Source organism: Pinus tabuliformis, chromosome X (genome assembly GCF_031772625.1).
Source record: "Pinus tabuliformis cultivar Carrire ecotype Pingquan chromosome X, CPIR1, whole genome shotgun sequence".
Taxonomy (NCBI): Eukaryota; Viridiplantae; Streptophyta; class Pinopsida; order Pinales; family Pinaceae; genus Pinus; species Pinus tabuliformis.
Genome location: NC_142308.1, coordinates 462,871,304 through 462,896,488, shown reverse-complemented (window position 1 = coordinate 462,896,488; position 25,185 = coordinate 462,871,304). Strand labels below are relative to the sequence as shown.

General features: G+C 37.9%; 1 protein-coding gene across 1 annotated transcript; it reads right to left on the bottom strand.

The window, feature by feature from the left end:
• Positions 1–959: 959 nt before the first annotated feature.
• On the bottom strand, positions 960–2,691 carry LOC149140632 (expansin-B16-like). The gene is made up of 3 exons (XM_089451027.1): positions 2,519–2,691; positions 1,260–1,374; positions 960–1,154 (listed from the first exon to the last, which is right to left on the bottom strand). Exons 1-3 carry the CDS (start codon positions 2,689–2,691, stop codon positions 960–962), a joined length of 483 nt encoding a protein of 160 aa, XP_089307153.1.
• Between the last annotated feature and the right edge of the window lie 22,494 nt (positions 2,692–25,185).

Sequence of the window (25,185 nt, the reverse complement as noted above, 5' to 3'; positions counted from 1 at the left end):
CCTGTGAGTTTCCCAGGTTTAATTCAATGAAGTTGATTCCTTTGTTTCATAACAGGGATTTAGTGTTTTAGATGCTTGGAATTTTGTGCTGAAATTTTATTATGGGGGTGTTTTAATTATTTCTTTCGGTGGAAATAGGTTTAGTACTATCAAAAATTCCTAAAATCTCTGAAATTTTCAAAAATCAACAAGACGCCTCAAATTTTGGAAGCTTAACAACACTAACCCAAATTTCCAATTTCAAAAATTTCCCATCGAATTTTATCAAAATTACGCTGAATTTGGGAAACTTCAACTCCTAAAACTACTCTCAAACTTTTGTGCAAACCCCATATATCTAAGTGTGTAAATAGTGTCAGGGAATATGCAGCAACACCATGTCCATTCAATTTTTCCTGTCCATATGCCTGGCCAGTCAAGGTGTAGCAGTCACGAAGGTCAATGGCAGAGAATTGGAGACTGTATTTATATATGCAAGAATGTAAAATGGAATGGAAAATGTTAGCAAGCAGTGGTAAAGTTAGCGCAGATATCTTCAAGTGAGAAGCAAAAAAAATGTCAACCTATTCTCACGATTCAAAGCCCAAACGTTTGTACATACGAATGAAAAAGGACAATATAATTCGAGCATAAAAATTTTGTAGTTGTTAAAATTACCAGAACTAAGGAATATGAGCTTCGACGAGACCGAAATATATAGTTGAAATTGAAATGCATCTCCCTAATACAACCCTAAAACTGATTTCCCTGAAGATCTTTGAGTCTATCACCACAAGTAGAGAAAATCCAATTTTTCGGTAATAGTTAGACATTACTTAACCTTATAAAAGTGAACGCGTAGTAGACTTGTAGCTATGTTAACCACAACATAAATTTGCAGTAGTACAGTTGTATCTCTGTTAACCACGACACAAATTTTCACAAGTTATACAAACTATAAGCTCCATATAATGAGACTTTTAGTCATAGTTGACAAGTGACCTGTACGTAGCAGTGGGTTCCCAATTTTGTGGAATAACGTTATTTGTAGTGAGCATTTTTCTAGTTGAAAGAGATTGCAAGCGAATAGATAAGGGAGCTTGTAAAGGACCATTATTCAAAGACCAATTTTCACCCCACGTCTGTTGCATTCCTTGCCATGTGTCAGAGTTTGCCTGCATACATGAAAATCTAAGCATGAATATATTTTCAACGATATATTGCAACAGAGAAGTACAATCAAACTGATCTTTATAGTAACAAACCTACTTTAGATCGACTGCTCCAAGATCGCCATCTCCATCTTTGTACTCAACAAGTACAACGAACCAATAAGTAGTGGCAGCTTCATTGACGTGGAAGGCAATATTCTTCCCTGGATACTCGGAAGGCACACTATACAATAAAATTAGAAATGAAAGGTGCAGTAATCAAATGAAAATGATATGTGGAGGTTTGCCGTTACACCAAAACCCGCAGGTTTTGGTAAACATTACAAGTCAGTAACTAGGATCCCCAAGGTGGAAATTACAGATTCTATAGAGGTGCGGTGATTCTTCCAACACCCCCCCTTAAACGCAACTTGGGGGAATCGAACCTGGGTCCAAGCTCTGATACCATGTGGAAGTTTGCCGTAGGCCTCGTCCATGCGATTGAAATATCTTGTTTTCTCCATTGCCGATGTTGGTTCAACTTCCGTTCCCATGGTTATTCGAAATAAGCCTCTACTTCTGAGATGAAGTTGAATCTTTGGCTTCCATTCGAAATAATTATATGGAGTGAGAATTGCCGATTGTGGAAACTCCAATTTAGACTCCATTCTTTGTTGTTGCTTCAATCTTCTGAACCTGCAAATAAAATTGCTTGTGCACTGATTACAAATCCCTGTGCTCTGATACCATGTGGAGGTTTGCCGTTACACCAAAACCCGCAGGTGTTGGTAAACATTACAAGCCAGTAACTAGGATCCCCAGGGTGGAAATTACGGATTCTATAGAGGTGCGGTGATTCTTCCAACACCCCCCCTTAAACGCAACTTGGGGGAATCGAACCTGGGTCCAAGCTCTGATCCCATGTGGAGGTTTGCCGTAGGCCTCGTCCATGCGATTGAAATATCTTGTTTTCTCCATTACCGATGTTGGTTCAATTTCCGTTCCCATGATTATTTGAAATAAGCCTCTACTTCTAAGATGAAGTTGAATCTTTGGCTTCCATTCGAAATAATTATATGGAGTGAGAATTGTCGATTGTGGAAACTCCAATTTAGACTCCATTCTTTGTTGTTGCTTCAATCTTCTGAACCTGCAAATAAAATTGCTTGTGCATTGATTACAAATCCCTGTGCTCTGGTACCATGTAAGGTTTGCCGTTACACCAAAACGCGCAGGTTTTGGTAAACATTACAAGCCAGTAACTAGGATCCCCATGGTGGAAATTACGGATTCTATAGAGGTGCGGTGATTCTTCCAACATGATACAAACATCGTAAAGGATCAATTCAACTCTGCCATGTGTACTGATCGATTCGACTGTGGAGTACGAGTATATGAATACCGTTGGAACAAAATAGAAGGCGATTCCAGCGTTAAGCAGATCCGAAGATGTACCAGGAGATGCCATGTTAGTGAAGGAAGTAACGCTGAGATCAAAGTGTATTTTTCCAGAACCTGAACAAATTCCACCAGGACATATATCTGTAATAACCACCGTCATCGCGTTCTGGGAACACAATCCATTCTCGGTGCACTTTACCTGCTTAGCTGAAACATATAATAAGCTATTTTTTCATCAACTAGTGAAGAAGCTTTACAAATACGCAAACATACCTGATAGCATGCTCTACATCCTTTCCTATCTTTGAATAGGGCTGGACTTCCCGCAACTATATTTGATTGGAAAGGGATTTGTTTCACCAGGCTACCATATCCACATGCCCCGCCTGTTAGAAAGGAATAATTTAATTTTTCCACTCGCACTTTCTTCTCCTTGAATGATTCTCAAAGCTCACGAGATAAATAATATAAAATAAACAGAAACAACCTTCACGTGTTTGAATAATATTATGGTGCGGGTTAGTACATTGCTAATTAGAATACTAGAAATATATTATATTTAAAAATTAATTTAGAAATAATATAATAAAAAACTATTGGCCTAAATAAAGAACAAAACATTGGCCTTACCCATGCATGTGGAGTTCGCTAAACATAGAGAGTCAGTGAACTGAGTGTTTGAGTCAAGTGAGTTAAGTGATAGATGACTTTGAGTGTGTGATTGCATGTCAAGATATTTTAGGCAATCAGCTAGTTCGAAAAACTTTAAATACCCTTCATGGGGTTAGTTGTAAGCATTTGTGTTGTGTGATCAATAGAAGAGCAACTTCTCAGGTGTTTTATGTCTAAATTCATGCTTTGTCTTCTCTGCCATTCCAACAAATTGCTCTCAAAGCGAGGTTACCTAGAGCGAGGAATAACAAATTAACAACCATCTCTGTGACAGGAGAAATATATTTTTTCTCGTAGTGGTTGAGAATTAACGCATTACAATTATACGCAGAACGTTATAACAGTGTTACGCTGAACAAGTATTCAAAGCTACCGCGAGGAGTGTTAGTAGGCATACAACGTGAATCATTTGTTGATGTTTCAGAGGAGTTCCGGAAGTTTCCAAAGCCGTATTTTAAATTATCAAACTCACATGGAGTACTTTTGTCATATTCACGTGGGTTGTTCCTTTTTGGAAGGAAACGAAAAGTTAAAGAAGGTGTACGTTATTTATAAAAAATAATTATGAGGTTAACATGAATGTTTACGGTTATTTTTTTATGATGTTCACGTAATTTATAAGGTTTTATTTTAAAGTTATATAAGGTGTGGTAAAACAAAAAAGGATTTTTCAACAAAGAGACATTGCGAAAGGGTTTATTATATATATATATATATATATATATATATATATAAAGATTTTATATGTAAAATAAGGATTTGTTTTAAAAGAGTTTTATAAAGGAGCAATTCAGTTTTTTTCTTTCTTTTCTTTTCAAAAAGGTATTTTTGGAGAAAGATGACTTTTTCAAATTTTCAGCCCTAGTTCCAACCGTTTATAGGGAAATATTATGATGGATTGGCCATTAAGATGGCAACCACGATGTAGGCACATGATGTCTGGGATTATGTCCAGTTTGGGTTTTCAGAACCTAAGACAGAATAAGAAGAACAAGCTCTCAATAATACAAAGAGAGATCAATGGAAAAATGACAAGAAGAAGAATACACAGGCATTGTAGCTTATCTAGCAGGGAGTGGATTGAGCAGTGTTCCAGAAGATTATTATCACGTCTTCAGCAAAAGTAGCATGGGATGCTTTGTCGACAAACTATACAAGTATGGCCAAAGTCAATATTGTTAAGTTCTAGAATACTAGAAGAGATTTTGAAAGTTTCTAGATGAAGGAGACAGAGGACATTGATTCTTTCATGAATCGGGTCATAACTGTTGTAAATCAGTTAAAGATTTATGGTGAAGAAATTAAATATCAAACAATGGTTGAGAAGGCCCTCAGATCTTTGTCTACCAAATTTGATGTTGTGGTAGCAGCCATAGAAGAAGCCTAGGGTTTGGCATCATTGACAGTTAATGAGCTAATGGAATCACTTCTATCGCATGAGGCAAGGATAGACAAAAATAATAATTCCACTTTAGAGACTACTTTCAAAAATCAGGTTTCTATTTCAAGAGACAGAGGTCGAGGCAGAAATAGATCGAGAGGCAAACGATGAAGTGGAAGATATGGTGGTCAGAGAGATGGCCGAGAAGAGCAAGAACATGAAAGTGGAAGCAACTACAGAAGCTTCAACAATAATCAAATAGTTGAAAAATCAAAGGTGAGATGCAATTATTGCAATAAATTTGGTCATTATGCTCATGATTGTAGGAAGAAGATCGTTGATCAAGGGAACCATTGAGCTACTTTCACTACAGAGAGTACTAACTCCATGTTCCTAGCTTGCCATACTATGCATGAACCTTCTGCTAGTGTGTGGTTGTTAGACAATGGTTGCAATAACCACATGATAGGCAATAAGGATTTGGTTGCAAATTTCGATCAATCTATGATAAAAAGGGTAAAGTTGGGGACTAACAAGACTGTGGAAGTAGATGGCAAAGGAGTGGTCAACATTCTTACCAAGCAAGGGGAGCCGAAGACAATCTCAGAGGTATATTATTTTCCTAGTCTCAAACATAATTTGTTAAGTGTTGGTCAATTGACACAGAAATGATACATAGTTATCTTTCAAGGATATGAATGTGTTATATATGACAAGCCCCCAAACAAGCAGGTGATAGCAAAGGTGAAGGTGATGAGGAAAAAACTCTTTCCTCTAATTTTGAATTACAGTGGTCAGGTGAGTTCTTTTATAGTTGCATGTTTTGATGATTATTGGTTATGGCACTTTCGATTTGGGCACTTGCACTTTTCTGGTTTAAGATTGTTGTAGCAGAAACAAATAGTCAAAGGATTACCTCCTATTGGCTACTCGAATTGTTTATTGATTAAACAGTCGAGTACCACATTAATTTGTTAACCCGAGAAAGTCCTTTTATTTCAAAGGTGACCTCGTACTGTATGTACTTAACTCTAAAAGCATTAAAAGCTGTAGTATACACAATTCTATTTTCTGTCAAACTCCTTACTCTATGTTACAACAGTTAAAATATATTGCAGAGATGAAATGAAAGCAGTTAACTAAGGATACAAATCTGCAAAGAAAAATAATGGTTGCTCTGTTAGCAGAGGATCAGGACCCTATCCTTAGGGTAAGGATGTTCAGCACTTGCCCCTCTAACCAAGTTGCCAATACACACTGCAATTCCTAATCACTGGTGAAGTACTCTTTTACAATATCAAGCAACTAACAGAACAGAGTATCAGCAAAAGGAAATTATCAGATGTAATGCTACAGAATTCAAACACACTCACACACTAACAGAAAATAAATGGGTGAATCTTGTGTAGAAGGTGGGCCCTGTCCCTCTCACAAGATTCCCCAGAACACAGATGCTGAATTAAATGCTCAGAACAATCATTTATGCATCTGTCAAAATGTCCAGTTACAATGAAGATTCAGACTTGCTTTTGTTTTTCAAAATTTCCCTTACAACTTGTTCCCCACCTTCTAATGTAGATGTCTCCTCTTTATAGAGGAGACATTTATTACAATAGACCGTCATAGTTCATTCAGTTTAACCTTTTTGTCAAAAATAAGAAATCCTTCCTTGTTACAGGATGCCGTTACAACAGTGTGACAGTGTATTCTTTCTTAGGTCTCTTACTGTTACACAGCTGGTAAACAAACCTCAATCGTCTTCTTGGAATCCTCGTACTATCCTTTGCCATTTCACCATTGTTGCTGATTTAGTAAACTCATGTTGTTCCTGGTGTTTCAGCAACTGTAACTGTGTTTTACTGGACAGTTGCTGATCGTGCTGTGTCAGCATGGAGCTCTGCCGATCTTCTGATAGTTGTTGTTTCCGCTTGCCATTTCTGGTGTTCCAGCTGTTGCAAAATAACGTTTTCCCTGCTTTAGATAGTTGTTGTTTCTCGTGTTGCAGCAACTGCGTAGTTGCTGTTTCTAGTGTTGCAGCAACTACGTAGTTGCTGTTTCTGGTGTTACAGCAACTGCGAACTATAATTTCTGCAGACTTTAGACAGTTCAACGGTTACTTAGCAACTTGGTTGACTTTTCCAAATATTAATTATGAAGATAACATGAATATGTAATGAATGATTAAACATATAGTAATGAGGAGAGTTACTTCATACCTAGGAGTGATTAGGTCATTATATAATCAAGGCTTTCAACTTATGGACTAAAGAGGGTAATATTATAGCAAAAACACATGGTCAAAAGTGGTCAATTTGGAGTCCTAACATCCCCCCCAACTGAAAGGGTTGCATGTCCTCTGCAATGTTTACTCTGAATTTGAGTCGGAGTACTGGGATGAAGAGTGTAAATTACTGATACAGTAGCTATGGAAAGTGTTATCAAACCTGTTTCTAAACCCACAGACACTCTGTAGTTGCCTCCATGCTGCCACCTCTTCCTTTTTGGATGATCTAAACTGACTCTTGTATTGCTGACCAGATAACCATAAGAGGGGAAAGTAAAATCTGTAGCCAATCCATTTTTTAGCACATTGTTCCATACATTTAACATAGTAAGGTACCCTTGAAATTGTTGTCTGTAGATTGAGGGGATTGTAGGGATGATACTCCTGTCTTTCCTTGGGACAGTATTCCCAGAATAGGTTGTTAGCTTTAATAGCCAAAGGTGCCTTTTTTTTCACATAGTGTTGGCAATCTCGCAAGACCACTGCTTGTAGTTGCCTAATGTGATCAGTCATTCCAGGTTCTCTTAAAATTCTTTGGTGCTGTGCAATGAAAGTAGCTGCATTTTGAGGTTCAGCCCTAATCCAAAGGAGGCAGTTCTGTTCATTGTGTTGTGCTGAGATGAAAGAATTTTGCCAAGTGAGTTGGTTGGCTAGAAAGGAAATGAAAGCTCTGAGTTGTATGTCACCAACAAGAGGGAGTATATTCATTTTTCTGTCTTCAGACATAGCTTTGTTGTGGAGATAAAGCTCACACAACAAATTCTGATCATTCTTGGTTGTGTCTGCAAAGGTTTCAATAAATTGTTCTGATGTAATCACCTGATGAGGTCTACCATCTCTAACTGCCTTTATTTGTAAGAATGTTAGTCGTTCCCTAAAAAATGCTGCATAGTTGAAAGAAGGTTTTCTTGTAGCAAGTATTCTTTGAACCAAATCAAAAATCTGGGACAGTCTAGCTTTTAGTTCCTTAATTTCTTTGTACTGAGCTCTAGACTGCTCAAGTGCTTCCCAATTCTTATATGCATAACTAAACCAGATTCCCTTTTGCCGTTGGAATGCTTCCCTTGTGACAGCTCATATTCTTTCCACCATATTCCCTTTAATTCCTGAAAACTAGCAGTCTCTATGCATGCATCGCTAACAAAGGGAGATTTAGTTTGTGCATAGGCATCAACAAGAATTTTCTATTCCGTGATAATTTGAGTAGGCCGGGGTGGTTCTATGTCTTCTTCTCCATTTCCTGTTGATTCCTGTGTAACAGTCAATTCTTCTTCTTTTTGTTCCATAAAAATTTGGGTAGGCCGGGGTGATTCTGTGTCTTCTTGGTCATTTGCTGCTGATTCCTGCATAACAGCAAGTTCTTCTCTTTCTTGTTCTGTAATTTTTGGGGAGCCTGCTGGTTCTTGTGTTATAGCAAGTTCTTCTACTTCTTTCTTTACACTTTTTAGAGAACCTGCTGGTTCTTGTGTTACAGCAGGTTGCTCTGTTTCCTCCTGTACAGTTTTTGGAGACCTTACTGGTTCTTGTGTTGCAGCAGGTTGCTCTATAACAGCAGAGGGTTGTGGTGGTTCTGTTTGTGCTTCTGCAACTTTTGAAGGGCCTGCTGGTTCTTGTGTAATAGCAGGTTCTTCCATTTTAACTATAATAGCAGAAGGTTATGGAATGACTCCAGTCACTGGTACTGCAATTATCTTGTATCCTGCTTGAGTGTAGAGCTCACCACACTTAGTGCACATAAATTCACTCTCTTTACTCTTCTCCGCTGCAGATGCTACCTATGCTAAAATGTGCAAGTTGTATTCATTTTGATAAGCTTCTTTGACTCTTATTATTTCCTCCTGATAATCCTGAAGTTGGGATTTCAGAAATTCAATTTCTTCCTGCAGGGCAGATATGGTAGGCTGAACTTGTGCAACTGCAGGTTCCAGTGGAGGCAGAGGTTGTGTTTCAACATTCATTTGATCATTTATACCCCCAACAGGTGGTTCTTGTGTGTCACCTGGTGGGGTAGTGGTTGTTTCTTGTGTTGCAGCCACTTGGCCAATATTACCTTGGGTGTCGGCAACTGGTTCTTGTGTGACAGCTGCCTCAGAAGATAATGTCACGAAACTGTGAACACTCTGCATCTCAGCCCTAGAGGGTGAGGAAGGGGAGTGTTCAGGGCTGGTGGGAGTACGGGTTCTTAACATGATGGGTGGAGAGCTGGGGAGAGTGGGGCTAGGGGATTTAGCTGCTACAGACGACCGAGTCCTTCGCTTTGGTAGAGAAGCAGGGAATTCAGATATTTTTCTTTTTCGGCTAGCTTCCTTTAAAATAGGGGCAGTAGCGGAAATAGCAGCTGCCTTCACCGAAGCCCTAGTTCTTCTTCTTTTCGGTGGGGTTTCATTTTTCTGCTGCTTTTTTCGTTTAAGAAGGGTAATAGGGATGTTATCATCAGAGTCGTCGGTAGAAATACTAAGTATGGGAGTGGATGGGTCGGTTTTATTGGGGGATAGGGTTGTTTGCATGGGTGTTTCTACTGCTGATTGTACATTTTCAGCAACTTGTGGGGGAGTTTTTTCAGTTTGCTGGGGAATTTCTTGGGGTATTTGCTCTGAGGTATCCACTGTTTGCTGAGGAATTTCTTCATCCTGCTAAGGTATGTCCTCAACTTGGTGAGGAATTTCCTCTTCCTGATGAGGAATTTCCTGCTCTGGCTGAGGGATTTCTTCCTCTTGGTGGGGATTAATGAGGGGAGGGGGGTTATTTAAGGCAAGGCCTCTATTTATCAATAATTGAGCTAGACGGTGGTGTTTCAAGGAATGGAGCGAATGCTTTGCATTGACAGTGTAACGTGACATATTTTTAAGACATCCCAATAGATAGTATGGCATATTTATCAACTGACCATGCCTCAAGTGATTCAACAAGACAAAATCGTGCTGGTAAATTACCTGGTACCGGCCTTCGCACGTCAGGTATTGCTTTACAAACTCAGCAACTTTCGGCCATGGTTGAGGCAGTGATTGAAGTGCTACACCTCTGCCCTTGGGTTCCACCTGCTCGCCTGGTTGAAGAAAATCCTGCTGCGCGTTGAGGATCAGATGCTTCCTACTGAACCAGCGTGTGCCATTAGCTGGTAGCCCGGTAACTTGGGCTATGACTTCCTCTGTGACTGGAATTTGTACTCCCTGAACGACGGAAAACCCCTCTGTTAAATTGCATGCAAACTCAAGGACTTGCTGTGCGTCGAAATCTAGGAGTCTCCTAAAATAATCTAGCCATCCCGATTGCAGGAAGATTTGGTGGGCCTCGGGATAGAGCTCAAGAAGTGTTGTTGTGCCAGGTTCATATGTGATGAGATTTCCTCCCATAGCTGCTGTTTCAGTGAGAATTCTCAGTACAGAGCTGAGTTTCCGAGTTCAGTCCAGAGTAAACTGTTGCAAATGGTAGCATGACATGATGAGGTGACTTTTACATATTACCGGGAGAGTTAAGGGCGGCAGCAGTTGGCGTGCTATACAATTATGATAGTGCTTTGGTAATCCCCCCCAAAAGCTACGGCTAAGTGATATGATTGGAAGTACAATTATTCGGTAGTCCTATTAATGTCTCCACATTAACTATTATTTAATATCCATGCATAATCATGCGTACCTTTATATTTTACCTTTTTAGTTGTTGCGTTGAAAAGTCTTATCTTGTCTTTTGCTGGATTAATAATGATTAAAGCGGGTCTAAAAGTATTAGAATACCGACAGTTTTTATTACTGACAGGAAGTAATAATGGAGGATTATAATCATCATAGTGCATGACTGGTTATTTTGGTAGGAAATGGTATGTTTTATGTAAATAATAATTCATTTCTTGGGAACTGAAATGGAGAAATTGGTGCTTTTTTGAGTATAAATGAGAAAAATACTGAAAAAGGCATTACAGCATCAGGAAGTGGTGTTGCAGCAACGGGAGTTGGTGTTGAAGCAATGGGAGTTGGTGTTGCAGCAACGGGAGTGGTGTTGCAACAATAGGAAATGGTGTTGCAGCAACGGGAGTTGGTGTTGTAGCAATGGGGAATTGGTGTTGCAGCAACGGGAGTGGTGTTGCAACAACAGGAAATGGTGTTGCAGCAACGGGAGTTGGTGTTGTAGCAATGGGGAATTGGTGTTGTAGGAACGGGAGTTGGTGTTGCAGCAATGGGAAATGGTGTTGCACAACAGGAAATGGTGTTGCAGCAACGGGAGTTGGTGTTGCAACAACGGGGAATGGTGTTGTAGCAACAACAAATAATGTTGCAGCAACGGGAACTGGTGTTGCAGCAATAGGAACTGGTGTTGCAGCAATAGAAAATGATGAAAGACTGATTTATGGTCCAAAAATGTTCCCAAGTATGCAGAGTGATTCTTTTGAAATTTTTGTTCTCAGCCATTCTCCGAAACTAAGATCTGCAAAATAATGAATTGTAACATGGCAACCCTTGGCAGGGATTATTAGTTGAAAAGAAAATCTAATCTAAAAAAAATAAATAAATGAACAGAAATTTAAGTGCCTTGAGGGACAGCAAGTTCCCCCAGGAAAGCATAGTGTATGTCTGTCATGCAAGTAGCTTTAAAATCTTCTTTAGAAACAGGCCGCTGATACAAATGGAGTCGATACCCATTCACTAGTAGTGGTGTTTTGCTATCATCAATCGTTAAAAGTCTGACTGTCCCATTTGGAAAAACAACATCTACTTCATAAGGCCCTAACCACCTTGTTCTTAACTTACCTTGGAAATTCTCAAAATGGGAGTCATAGAGTAGAGCCCAGTTACCTTTTTGGAACTGCTTTTGCTTGATGGTTCTGTCATGCCACCTACTTCTTTGTTGTTGTATCATGGTTGCTTGATGGATGGCATCCAGTCTCTTCTCGTCCAATTCCTGAAGCTGCTGCAACCTGGTTGTCTGTGCATCAGTCAAGTCAAGGTTAACAGCTAAAGCAGTTCTTAAAGTTTTGATTTCAAACTCTACAGGAAAAACAACTTTTTTTCCAAAAACTAATTCATAAGGTGAAAAGCCCGTAGTATTCCTCCAAGTAGTTCTATAGGCCCATAGTGCCTCAGGCAACCTTTGAAACCAATCCCTTCTATTCTCCTTTATTGTTTTTGTCAAGATGGCTTCTATGACTTTATTGGTCCTTTCTACCTACCCATTTGCCTGGGGGTGATAAGGTGTAGTCATTTTGTGCTTAATATGATATTTCTGAAGTGTATCCTTGAAGCCATGAGAGTTGAAAGGAGGTCCTCCATCCGTGACTAGTTCTCTAGGCAATCCAAACCTAACAAAGATCTCTTCAAATAAAAATGTTAGTACTGATTCTTCATTAGCTTTAAGGAGTGCCTTAGCTTCTACCCACTTAGTCATATAATCTGTGCACACTAGTATGTACACTCTTTGATTGGATGGGGGATTAATGGGACCTATAAAATCTAATTCCCATCTCTCAAAAGGTTCGAGAATTACCTGGGGATTGAGTGGCATTTCATCCCTGTGATTAGGCTGGCCCATTCTTTGACAGCTATCATAGGCCTCCACATATTTCCTTGCATCTTTGAAGAGTGAGGGCCAATAATAACCCATTCTGAGTACCTTGTGTGTTGTCCTTTTATCTGCAAAATGCCCTCCACAAGGGCCATCGTGACAAGCTTTTAACACAACATAAATTTCATCTTCTCCAATGCATCTCTGGATTTCCTGATCGAGTCCTGTGTGGAAAAGACACCCGCTTATCCAGCTGTACCTAGCACTTTGCTGAATGATCTTTCTATTTTCCCTGTGTGATAGGTGCGATGGTAATTTTCCTGCAACTAAATAGTTGGCAATGTCTGCATACCAAGGTGAGTGAGCAGATACTGCAAATAAATATTCATCAGGAAAAGAATCATCTACTGGAATATTTTCATCAGTTTTTAATCGAGAAAGGAAATCAGCAACTACATTCTCTTTTCCTGGCCTATCTACAATTGTGATGTCAAATTCTTGTAATAATAATAACCATCTGGTAACTCGAGCATTTGTAACTGATTTATTCATTAGATATTTAATGGTTGAGTGATCAGTATGCACAAAAGTAGTGTAGCCAGTAATATAATGTCGAAACTTATTGATAGCATAAATGACTGCTAGGAATTCCTTCTCAGTGATTGTATAATTCAGTTCAGCTGGTGTCATATTCTTACTGATAAAATAAATAGCATAGGGAAGACTGTTTTCTTCTTGGCCCAAGACAGCTCTAATTGCAGTATCTGAGGCATCAGAGGATATATGAAAGGGTAGTGCCCAATTAGGTCCTCTCAAAATGGGAGTTGTAGACAACTAATGTTTAAGTTCATTAAATGCTTTTTCACAATCATCAGTCCACTTAAATTCAACATTTTTTGTTAATAACACAAATAGAGGAGAAGCTATTTTGGAAAAATTCTTGATAAATCTTCTATAATATCCAGCATGTCCTAAAAAGATTTTTACATCAGTTTATGTTTTGGGGATAGGGAGGGTCTGAATTACCTGTATTTTGGCTCATCATCATATGACATTTTTCAGTGCTTAAGGCAAGGTGTGCTTCTATACATCGCTTAAGTACTTTTTCCAGGTTCTGCAGTGCATCCTCAAAAGTCACTCCATAAGGAGTAAAGTCATCCATAAATATTTCTAAGGAATCATTTAGCATATCAGAAAAAATCCCTATCACTGCTCTTTGAAATTTCGCTGGAGCATTACATAGCCCAAATGGAAGAACCCTGTAAGCAAAGGTCCCCCATGGGCTAGTAAACGTGGTCTTGTCCTGGTCTTGGGGTGCAATCTTAATCTGATTGTATCCACTAAATCCATCCAAAAATGAAAAGAATTTCTTACCTGCCAAATTATCTAATACCTGATCAATGAATGGTAAAGGGAAATGGTCTTTCTGGGTGGCTTTATTTAGAGCTCTGTAATCCACACATACTCTCCATTTGCCATTTTTCTTGGGTACAATTACAAGTGGGGAAACCCACTCACTATCAGATATAGGATATATAAATCCTGCATTCAACAGTTTTTGAAGTTCTTCCTTCACAATTTCCCTTAAATTGGGATTCATCCGTCGCTGGGGTTGACAGACTGGGCGGGATCCTTCTTTAATATAAATGCGGTGGGTGCATAGCTCAAGAGAAATCCCTTTCATGTCTGTATAATCCCATGCAAATGCTTCTTTATTCTCTCGAAGTAACTTTATTAACTGCTATTTTTCATTATCAGTTAAGTTAGGATTTATATTTAATGTTTCGCCAGGCTCAATTTCTATTGTTGTACTTTTGGAGGAGCTGCCTGCTCTTATCTGAAATAAATTTTCAGTTTTCAGGTTCTGCTGAGATTCAGATTCCAAGATTGTAGTGAAGTGATTATGCATTTCTGGGCTGACCGAAGAAGGTTCAGAAATGAAGCTACTGATTAATTCGTCTTCGGTAGAATCTTCGAAAGTTAAAGCTTGTCCGATATTCAAGATAGGTTGGGTTTCTTCATCCTCATAATCTACCCATACAGAGTTGTCATTATTAATCATGGGTGTAGCATGAGGATAAAGGGTAAGCTGTTTGGTTTCCTGCCCATTAGAGATGGTCATTGATCCTGATCTACAGCTGATGAAAGCATCTGTTGTAGCTAGCCAAGGTCTTCCTAGAATCAGCGGATGACCCCCTAACTTTGTTTTAGTTTGTAACACCACAAAATCAGCTGGGTAATTCCAGGATTCTACAGAAATTATCAGGTCTTCAATGACTCCTTCAGGTTTAATTGTGGAGCGATCAGCCAGCTCTAGAATGGTTGGAGTTTCCCTAATAAAGTTTTTTAACTGCAGCAATTGTGCTGTTTCAAGCATCATAATGTTTATTGCAGCACCCAAATCTACTAGGAATTTAGAGACAAAGGTTTTTCCAACCTGAACTGTTACTGTAGGGTGACCAGGGTCACCATATTTCACAGGAGGATCTTTTTCTGTCATTAAAGCAGTCAGTTCTCCCATCACATGAACTGTGAGGGGGTCCTTAGCTTTTCTTCCAGGTTTTTTATACAGATATCCCTAACAGTCCTAGCATAAATGGGAACATCTCTTAGCGCTTGCAACAATGGAATTTTGACATATAAATTATGCAGTTCTCCTAAAAGGTTAAAAGCAGGTTGCTCAAGCGTTTTGGTGAGAGCCAGACGTTTAGGGAATGGCAGATCTGCTATTTGAGCAGTGTTGTTAGATGTTGATTCAACTGTTTCAGCATTATTGTTAGCTGGTTTTTCTTTTCCAACTTCCTCTCTATCAGAGTCAGTAATGTCATCAATGATGGGTTCAACAATTCTCCCAGAACGAAGATGGATATCGTTACATTGCATAGGGGAGACAGGCTAATTTTGAACATCAATTACTTGCAGAGCTTTATTGTTGTTTGGGTTGGGGTTAGGTTGCACAGGCAGCTGCGGTCTAATTGCTTGGTTATTCGGAGGAGTATTGGATGGTAAGGAAAGAGATTGTTGATGCTGAGGAAATGGCATCTGCTGGGCTGCCCAGTTCGGATTCCATTGATTAAAATATGATTGTTGGGGAGCCCAAGGATTCCACATGGTAGGATCAACAAAAGGAAGACTTGGTTGCTGCATGGGTAGAAAATGCATCGGATTAAAGGGTGGGTATTGCATTTGGTTCATGGGTGGGTAATTTGTTTGAAAAGGAGAATGATTATTCCAACGACTAAATGCTGTGTTAGAATTCATACCTTGTCTTTGTGGCCATTGCCTCCTCTGTGTCATCAGGTACACTGCTTCAGCCTCTTCTTCAGTTGACTGCAGTGCTGCTTTTATTCCAGGTAGAGAGGGGCATTGCTGGGTCTCATGGTCTTTTTCACAGATCGTGCAGACTGGTACCTTATCTAGTGGGCATTCCCTGAGTGGGTGTTTTTCTCTGCATTTAGAACAGAAAATAGCCAGGGCAGCTTCTGCTTCTGCCTGCTTCTTTTTTACCTGCAGAGCATCAATTTGTGAAGCAAAAGAGCTTAACATTTCAGTTTTAAATTCTTCCAACAAATTACCTATTTCAGCCCGTGTTGCTCCTCCACTTGCTGACTTCTGGACTCTTGAATATACGTTGTCCCTGCTTTTTGGTCTGCTTGCTGCTCCTCTTGAACATCTCATACAGAGGTTGATAATTTCATCAAATGGTTCCTTGGAAATGTCCCCTTTTCCAAGCATATTCAACATGTCCAAGCAGTCATCTCGTACCCCTTTCAACAGTATTGTTTTCAGAATATCTTTACTCATGGTAGGGTGGTCAGACTGCTGCAGATTATACTGCAGTCTTTCCACAAAGTCTTCTAGATTCTCGTCCTCCTTCTGAACTATTTTAAACAACTCTTCCTTCCTCTCTCTTGTTCGGCAGTCATCCTGATATTTGGCCAGAAAACTTTCTTTCATCTGATCCCAGGTAGTGATTGCCTGAGCTCCTAATCTCATAAACCACCTTAACGCATTCCCTTTCAGTGTTGCTGGAAACAGTTTTAGTTTCTGATTAGAGCTCACATAATCATAACTCCTACATAGTATATCAAATTCAAAGAGGAATTCATACGGGTCTTCAGAGGATAACCCATGAAAGTTGGGTAATGTTGAAAGTGGAATGTTCTTCATAGGGGTTGCCCCTCTCGGGAGCTCCCCAATAGGGAACTCCAGGGTAGAGAGTGAGTTTTCCCCCCTTCCTTCCGCTCTGTTATCCTCCATTGGTCTTTTTCCTGAATCACTTTCTCTATCTTCAGTATCTTCTGTCTCTTCAGGTTCTTCTACCGGTTCCTCAGTGTGCTCTGGTGCTTCCAGCTTCCTTTTAGGTCCTAGCACTTCCTCCGTCTGCCGATCTGTTTGTGAGGAATACTGGATCTGGGGCCTCCGGGAACTCGTCCTCTGTGATGTCTCAGCCTTTGAAATAATTTCGTCAATGAATGTCTTTCTTCCTCCCCCGCCTTTTCCGCCTGTGAAATTAGGTTTCCTGCATCCTCTCATGCACCTGTTATTCTTAAAAGGAAATCATTAATGCTTTTAAAATCTCTAGTCACCTTCCCCGGTAACGGCGCCAAAACGTTGGCTACTCGAATTGTTTATTGATTAAACAGTCGAGTACCACATTAATTTGTCAACCCGGGAAAGTCCTTTTATTTCAAAGGTGACCTCGTACTGTATGTACTTAACTCTAAAAGCATTAAAAGTTGTAGTATACACAATTCTATTTTCTGTCAAACTCCTTACTCTATGTTACAGCAGTTAAAATATATTGCAGAGATGAAATGAAAGCAGTTAACTAAGGATACAAATTTGCAAAGAAAAATAATGGCTGCTCTGTTAGTAGAGGATCAGGACCCTATCCTCAGGGTAAGGATGTTCAGCACCTGCCCCTGTAACCAAGTTGCCAATACACACTGTAATTCCTAATCACGGGTGAAGTACTCTTTTACAATATCAAGCAACTAACAAAACAGAGTATCAGCAAAAGGAAATTATCAGAGTTAATGCTACAGAATTCAAACACACTCACACACTAACAGAAAATAAATGGGTGAATCTTGTGAAGAAGGTGGGCCCTGTCCCTCTCACAAGATTCCCCAGAACACAGATGCTGAATTAAATGCTCAGAACAATCCTTTATTCATCTGCCAAAATGTCCAGTTACAATGAAGATTCAGACTTGCTTTTGTTTTTCAAAATTTCCCTTACAACTTGTTCCCCCCCTTCTAATGTAGATGTCTCCTCTTTATAGAGGAGACATCTATTACAATAGACCGTCATAGTTCATTTAGTTTAACCTTTTTGTCAAAAATAAGAAATCCATCCTTGTTACAGGATGTCGTTACAACAGTGTGACGATGTATTCTTTCTTGGGTCTCTTACTATTACACAACTGGTAAATGAACCTCAACCGTCTTCTTGGAATCCTCGTACTATCCTTTGTCGTTTCACCATTGTTGCTGATTTAGTAAACTCATGCTGTTCCTGGTGTTTCAGCAACTGTAACTATGTTTTACTGGACAGTTGCTGATCGTGCTGTGTCAGCATGGAGCTCTGCCGATCTTCTGATAGTTGTTGTTTCTTCTTGCCATTTCTGGTGTTCCAGCTGTTGCAAAATAACATTTTCCCTGCTTTAGATAGTTGCTGTTTCTGGTGTTGCAGCAACTGCGTAGTTGCTGTTTCTGGTGTTGCAGCAACTACGTAGTTGCTGTTTCTGGTGTTACAGCGATTGCGAGCTATAATTTCTGCAGACTTTAGACAGTTGAACGGTTACTTAGCAACTTGGTTGACTTTTCCAAAGATTAATTATAAAGATAACATGAATATGTAATGAATGATTAAACATATAGTAATGAGGAGAGTTACTTCATACCTAGGAGTGATTAGGTCATTATATAATCAATGCTTTCAACTTATGGACTAAAGAGGGTAATATTATAGAAAAAATACAAGGTCAAAAGAGGTCAATTTGGAGTCCTAACACCTCCCATTAAAGAAGCTGCTAGTACTTGTGAGTGTTTCATCTTGGGAAAACAACACTGTGAAAGTTTTTCAAAGGGAGTTGCATACAGATTAAAGCAACCTCTTGAGCTAGTGCATATAGACTAGTGTGGACCTATGAGGACATAGTCGATTGGTGGAAGTTGCTACTTCCTCACTTTCATTGATGACTACCGCAAAAATACTTGGGTTTACTTCTTGAAGCAGATGTCTGAAACTTTTCCAAATTTCAAAGAATTCAAACCCTTAGTAGAGAACAAAAGTGATCGACATATCAAGGTATTGAGGTCAGATAATGGTGGAGAATATGACACAAAGTCATTCCATGATTACTGCAAACAACATGTGATTAGAAGACAGTTTACAACTAGGTGTAGCATAGAGAAATAAAAGTACGATTATGAACATGGTAAGAAGCATGTTGAAGGGAAGAAACTTGTCTAATGAGTATTGGGCAAAAGAAGTTACATGTTCTATTTATGTGATCAACAGATCTCCTACAAAGAGTGTAATGAAAAAGTACCAGAACAAGCATGGTCGTGTATGTATTGCAGCGTATTTCATTTCAGAGTATTTGGATGTGTAGCTTATGCACACATGCCTGACGAGGGAAGAGGAAAATTGGATGATAAAAGTGAAAAATGCATAGTCACTAGTTATACTGAGCAATCAAAAGCTTACAAATTGTATAACCATGTCACAAGGAAGACCATAATTAGCAGAGATGTTGTGTTCAAGGAATAAGAGTCATGGAATGGAACTATAGATAAAACAGTTGATACACAAGTGCCACTGATGGAAGAATATGATGTAGCAGAAAAGGAGGAGCAAGGATCACAGGTGAAGACACCAAACATAGACACACTAACAAGGACTCCAAGATTTTCATATTAGCATGGATCCTCAAGCAGATCAACAGATCAAGATTCTCCCAGCAATCACTCAGGGGATGAATCTAGCAATGGTAATAGAAAGATGAGAAGTTTGAAATATATTTATGATGATTTGGATGTTAGTTCGAATTTTGCATTGTTGTCATTCCAACCTTATTTGTTTGAAGAAGCAATTAGAGATGAAAATTGGGTGCAAGCCATCGATGAAGGAATTAAAGCTATTAAAAAAAATGATATTTGGGATTTGGTTGATTTATCAAAGGACTAAAATCTCATTGGTGTGAAGTGGGTATATAAGACAAAGTTGAATGAGAAAGGTGAAATTGATAGATTTAAAGCTAGACTTGTAGTAAAAGGATTCTTGCTGCAATTGGGAATATACTTTGGAGAAACATTTGCTCTAGTAGCCAAATTGGATACTGTAAGAGTAGTTCAAGCAACAACAGCTCAGAACAAGTGGAAAGTAAATCATATGGATGTGAAATCAGCCTTCTTGAATGGAATTCTAGAAGAATAAATTTAGGTGCAGCAACCCCCAAGATATGAAGTTGAAAGCAATGAAGAGAAAGGTTACAGGTTGAACAAAGCACTCCATGGATTGAAGCAGGCACCTAGAGCTTGGTATAGCAGAATCAACAACTACATGATTAAGAATTGATTTTGCAGAAGCAACATTGAGCCTACCTTATACACAAAGGCAAATGAGCATGGACAAATTTTGATTGTTTGCATAGATGTTGATGACATGAAGTTTACAGGTGACTTTGAGATAGATGAATTTAAAGCAGCCATGGTAAAATAATTTGAGATTACAGATCTTGGTCTCATGAAATATTTTCTTGGCATAGAAGTTGAGAAATATGAAAAGGGAATTTTTATTTGTGAAAATAAATATGCCAAAGATTTGTTGAAAATATTTACAATGGAAAATTGCAAACCTATCCCTACACCAGTTGCAACATGTACAAAGTTAAGCAAGGATGATGAAGGATTATATGTCAATCGAAGTCTATTCAAAATATTGGTTGGCAGCCTCATGTATCTCACAGCTACAATACCAGATATCATGCAAGGAGTGAGTTTGATTTACATATTTATGGAGACTCCAAAAGACACACATTGGAGTGCAAGAAAAAGAATTCTGAGATATATAATAGGAACTAGAGATTGTAGCATAATGTATGCAAGAACAAAAAAGAAAGATTTGAGTGGATACACAGATAGTGATTTTGTAGGAAGTTTGGATGATAAGAAGAGCACTTTTGGTTTTGTGTTCCACCTTGGTTCAGGTGTGATTTCATGGGCATCTAAGAAGCAACCAATTCTGACACTTTTGTCAGTAGAAGTAGAATATGTAGCAACAACATCAATAGCATGTCAAGAAATGTGGTTAAGAAGAGTACTTGACGGACTCTAGTAGAAAGAACAAGGATCAACAACAATATATTGTGAGAACACCTCAGCGATCGAACTATCCAAGAATAGCATGTTTCATCAGAAGAGAAAGCATATTGATACTAGATATCACTTCATTAGAGAACCTGTGAGAAATGGAGAAGTTCACTTGAAGCCTTGTAAATCTAGTGATCAATTGGCTAATATATTTATTAAGTCATTAGCACAAGATGTGTTTGAGTGTCATAGAAGAAACTTGGGTGTTGTAAGCCTAGTGGGTACATAGACTAGTAGGCATGTTTGAGTTGTCATGAGTCATGTTTTCATTTAGCAGTCGTAATTAAGGGGGAGTGTTAAAATAAGATAATTACTCCTACATGTGGAGTTGGCTAAACATAGAGAGTCATTTAACTAAGTGATTGAGTGGTTAATTGTTTGAGTGTTGAGTCAATTCAAGTGATCGACGAATTTTAGTGTATGATTGCATGTGGTTGCATGTCAATATATTTTAGCCAATTACCTAGTCTGAAATGGTTTAAATACCCTTCACCGGGTTCATTGTAAGCATCATGTTTTGTGTGATAAATATAAGAGCAAAAAATCATGTGTTTTATGTCTAAATTCATGCTTTGTCTCCTCTGCATTTCCAACAACCCTTACTTGCCTCTCCGTTTGGAATGCAATACCATGTAATGGTGGCAAGCTACAAATCACCTTCTTCTACTACTAACTTATATTGATAGAGTGTCATCTTATTCATTTTTGAACCAAAGGTAGAAAGCATAAAAGCTTACACTACGCTGGGCTCAAAGCCTCTGCTACAATGCACATTAAGAAATTGGAAGAATATCACATATTTATAAGAGCTTTAGAATTGTTGTGAGTTGGTCAGTCCAAGGTTTTCAACTTAAATCAACTGTCAACTAATTTACTTTTGCTGCTACATATTCATTCATTAAAATTATGTCCGTCCCACATAAGGCCCACCCGTCCGTCCTTTTATATTTAGGAAACGCCATGTGAATATGTATGCAATGACAGCGAAAATTAAAACTGAAAACAAGAGAGCTTTGTATTCATTGGGTTTTGTCAAATTAACTGTGTGAAGTAATAATCTTGAGTGCTGCAAAGTCAAAAGCTCAGCTGAGATTAGGGAGATTTTAGCAGCAATGGTAATTGATAAACTTAAAGTGTGAGAGGAGGCAATGATAAGGGATGTCGACGTTGAATTAAAAGGAAGTGAGAGGGAAAAAATGAACAAATGTTCATAATTTTTATGGGACAAGGCACATGGTACGTTGTTCTAGTGTCAACTTCTTTATATTTTGGCCCAAGACGAGCGTGTTAGAACTTAGAAGAATGAGACATGGATGGCATCTTATTTGTCTTGTATTGAAAAGAGCGTATAGAGATTCCAAAGATGGCACCATATTATGTTGAAAATAGCTTATGGAGATTCTCCAAAGATGGCACCACCCACTAATATTTACTTAAAAGTCATTACCGCATCAACACACTATCACAAGACTTAATAGTTTTTCACTAAAATGTTATAAAATCGTTACCGCATCAACACACACTATAATTTTCAAGGCACGAAGGAAAGAATGAAAGATTAGTTGCAAGATTAAGTACTAAAAATGGACTTATTTTCCATGCATACCATGTATAAGTGTTTGCGAGGATACCTGGGGAATAAAACTTTGGGTTCAAAGTGTTTGTTGTTAGAATTCTAACATACCTTTTAATGTCAGAGACTTTTATGGTGCACCTTAAGACTATGTGATATATTTATGAAGTGGTGGGTTGGGTTACTTTGGGATGTGCATTTCATAATTCTTTTTATTTAATGTGTTTATCTTATGAAATCATTTAAAAATAGGGTACATATGTTTCTATTGTAGTGAGCCTTAACATTCATATTTCAAACTTTTCTTAGCATATGCCAAGTTGCATGTGGCAATGCAAATTTTTTTCCTGGATATTGAAAAGTGTTCTCATCATTGAAGTATGATGAATAAACTTATGGAATAGGCTAATAAAATATTTGCAAGAGTAGTTTATGGTAATATTTTTGGGTTTTCAAAATGTCGGGAGCTATACTTTAGATATATGTTTGTACATGAATAATATATGAAGGCTGAATTTCGTTATTTCAAATAAAAATTTCATTGCTTGACCACTTCCACATTCGGGCCTAGACATGATTCAATACATTCGTTGTTGACATTGAACCACAGATTTATTTGTATATATATTCTTTGCTTGATAGCTTACCAGGAGTTGCAATGTTAATGTTTGGTCTAGATAACCCAATAATGTAATATGAGGGTGTTGAAATGAAATGGCTTGTTTCTCTTGCTCATAGATATTATTTTGTTAATTATCATGCAATATGGATATTTTGAATGCTTCACATTCTTCTTCGAACGTGGTGAGTGCAGTTGATGGCAATGGGGTTGTAGAAACGGAGGACACTCGTTCGAAAATATTTAACAAGCTCATCCTTCCACCCTCGCCATTCACTTTGATGGCATCTTTATATTTATGCATTGATAAATAGTAAATTCTATTATTTGTGCATTAATAGGTGACTCTTGAGTGAGAATCGAGAATCCCGTTGCTAGATTGGCATTATATGTTAACTTAAATAATGTTTGATATTTTGCAATGTTAAATACACACGGGAGCTGATCGTTAGATCTCACTACATGTGTTGAAGTAGGTTAGTTGCTTAGTTGAATGTTTTGGGTAGTTTGTGTACAATGGGCCATAAAATCCTCGTTGTAATGGGTAGATTGGCATATTCAATAGATTTATAACACATCTCATACTTTAGGATATTAAACTTAAAAAGGTAAAATGAGAAGGAAAGAGATGATAGTTTTTAGTCTAAGAGGAGGTTTTCTATAATAAACAATGGAGAAAAGATGCCTAGATACCATTGTCCGCATGGACATAGGCCCAACTATAGGTAAACATGATAATATTTGCAAGGGAAATTTGATGAAGATATTGACCATTTCATTAGCATAAGAAAGAATATTATAACGATTAAAAGTAATAAACACCATTTAGGAGCTTTGATATGCTTATATACCAAAAAATACTTTTCATACCTATTTGAACATCTATTTACATAACTTTAAATATGCTTATTCGCAAAATCTATAAATCAATGATGTGTACATGTTTAGTGCATGAGAGGGTTAAAGGTAGCCTTTCATTAGAACTAAGTGGCATTATACCAAAGGGTTATTTATATTATTAAGAGAAACATTTAAAGATCGTAGATTGATGGAGATTGTTGTCCATACGTGGCTTATCAAGTTCACTAGTTATTAGCATGAGCGAGTGTGAAGTTCCCTCTAGAGACCTTGAAATATGTCTTCAAAGGGATATGTGTTGGGTGTTCATTGTCCATGAACAATTATCTTTATTTCACGATTTATCTTACATGTACATATCAATGTTCTCTTTATAGAGGTCCTCATTGTGCATATTGCTTGTAATTTTTATATTAATTTAACTGTAATGAAATCGAACAATTCCAATGTGATGCTTGTTGGGCATATCTACTTGTAATCAATTAAGTCAAAAATCATTTACAATCTAAACATTATTGGAATCTTGGAAGTCCTATGGCTATGATCGATTTACTCATTCAAATTAAGTTAAATTTTAGGTTCCATGCTACAAAATATGTTTGTTTCAAACAACAATATGAAGCTTTCAACTTTGACTTGGGAGGGGGAACATTTAAGAACAGTGGTTCAAAAATGCAAAACAAAAACATTGAATCAAAAAAATGAAAATTGCTTATCTATAGTCATGTAATATGTCCTTAAATCACATTCATTTATGTTATAGAAGCACTAGAGAAGAATTTATATGCAACTATACCCTAACATCTATATTTTGGGGGTTTTTTCATTGTTGCTCAATTCAAAATCGAAATGTAAAACACCCTAATTAATATGAAAAGGCATAAGCAGTAAGAGTGAAATATTTCAAAATAAATTACTAAAATAAAAATTCATTAGCCATTTTTCTATTTTTCTTTTCAAATCAGTTGTTTTTGCTTAGGGCATATTTTTCTACTATTTCTTAAGATACTATTGTTCAAGAACTTGATGGAAAGTTGATTCAAGGAAAGTTACTTGAGAAAAAAAGATAAGATGAAGGAATCAAGCCATGCATTGACCTTAGAACAAATTCTTGAACACCTCTTCTCACTGAGAAAGAGAAACGCCTAGAACTAGCTTGTATACCTTCAAACATGTAAAAATGAAACTCTCATATTTAGTTATAAACTTCTGTTACATTTTTGTTTTCTAATATTGTCCTCTAATATATTAAGGCTTTCTAGGCTTCATATGCCTTCATTTCCTAAAATATGTGAAGCATGTGAGAAGACCTCTCAAAAAAGTTTTGAGTTTAGTCTTGGCTCAAATTGTCATATGAATTTCATTGGCATGCCCAAAGACAATCCACTTC

Coding starts and splice junctions, on each gene's coding strand:
- LOC149140632 (XM_089451027.1), bottom strand. CDS start 2,691: ATGACGGTGGTTATTACAGATATATGTCCTGGTGGAATTTGTTCAGGT. Junction 1,375..2,518: donor CCAACGGTATTCATATACTC/GTACTCCACAGT, acceptor TTTATTGTATAG/TGTGCCTTCCGAGTATCCAG. Junction 1,155..1,259: donor GAGATGGCGATCTTGGAGCA/GTCGATCTAAAG, acceptor TCATGTATGCAG/GCAAACTCTGACACATGGCA.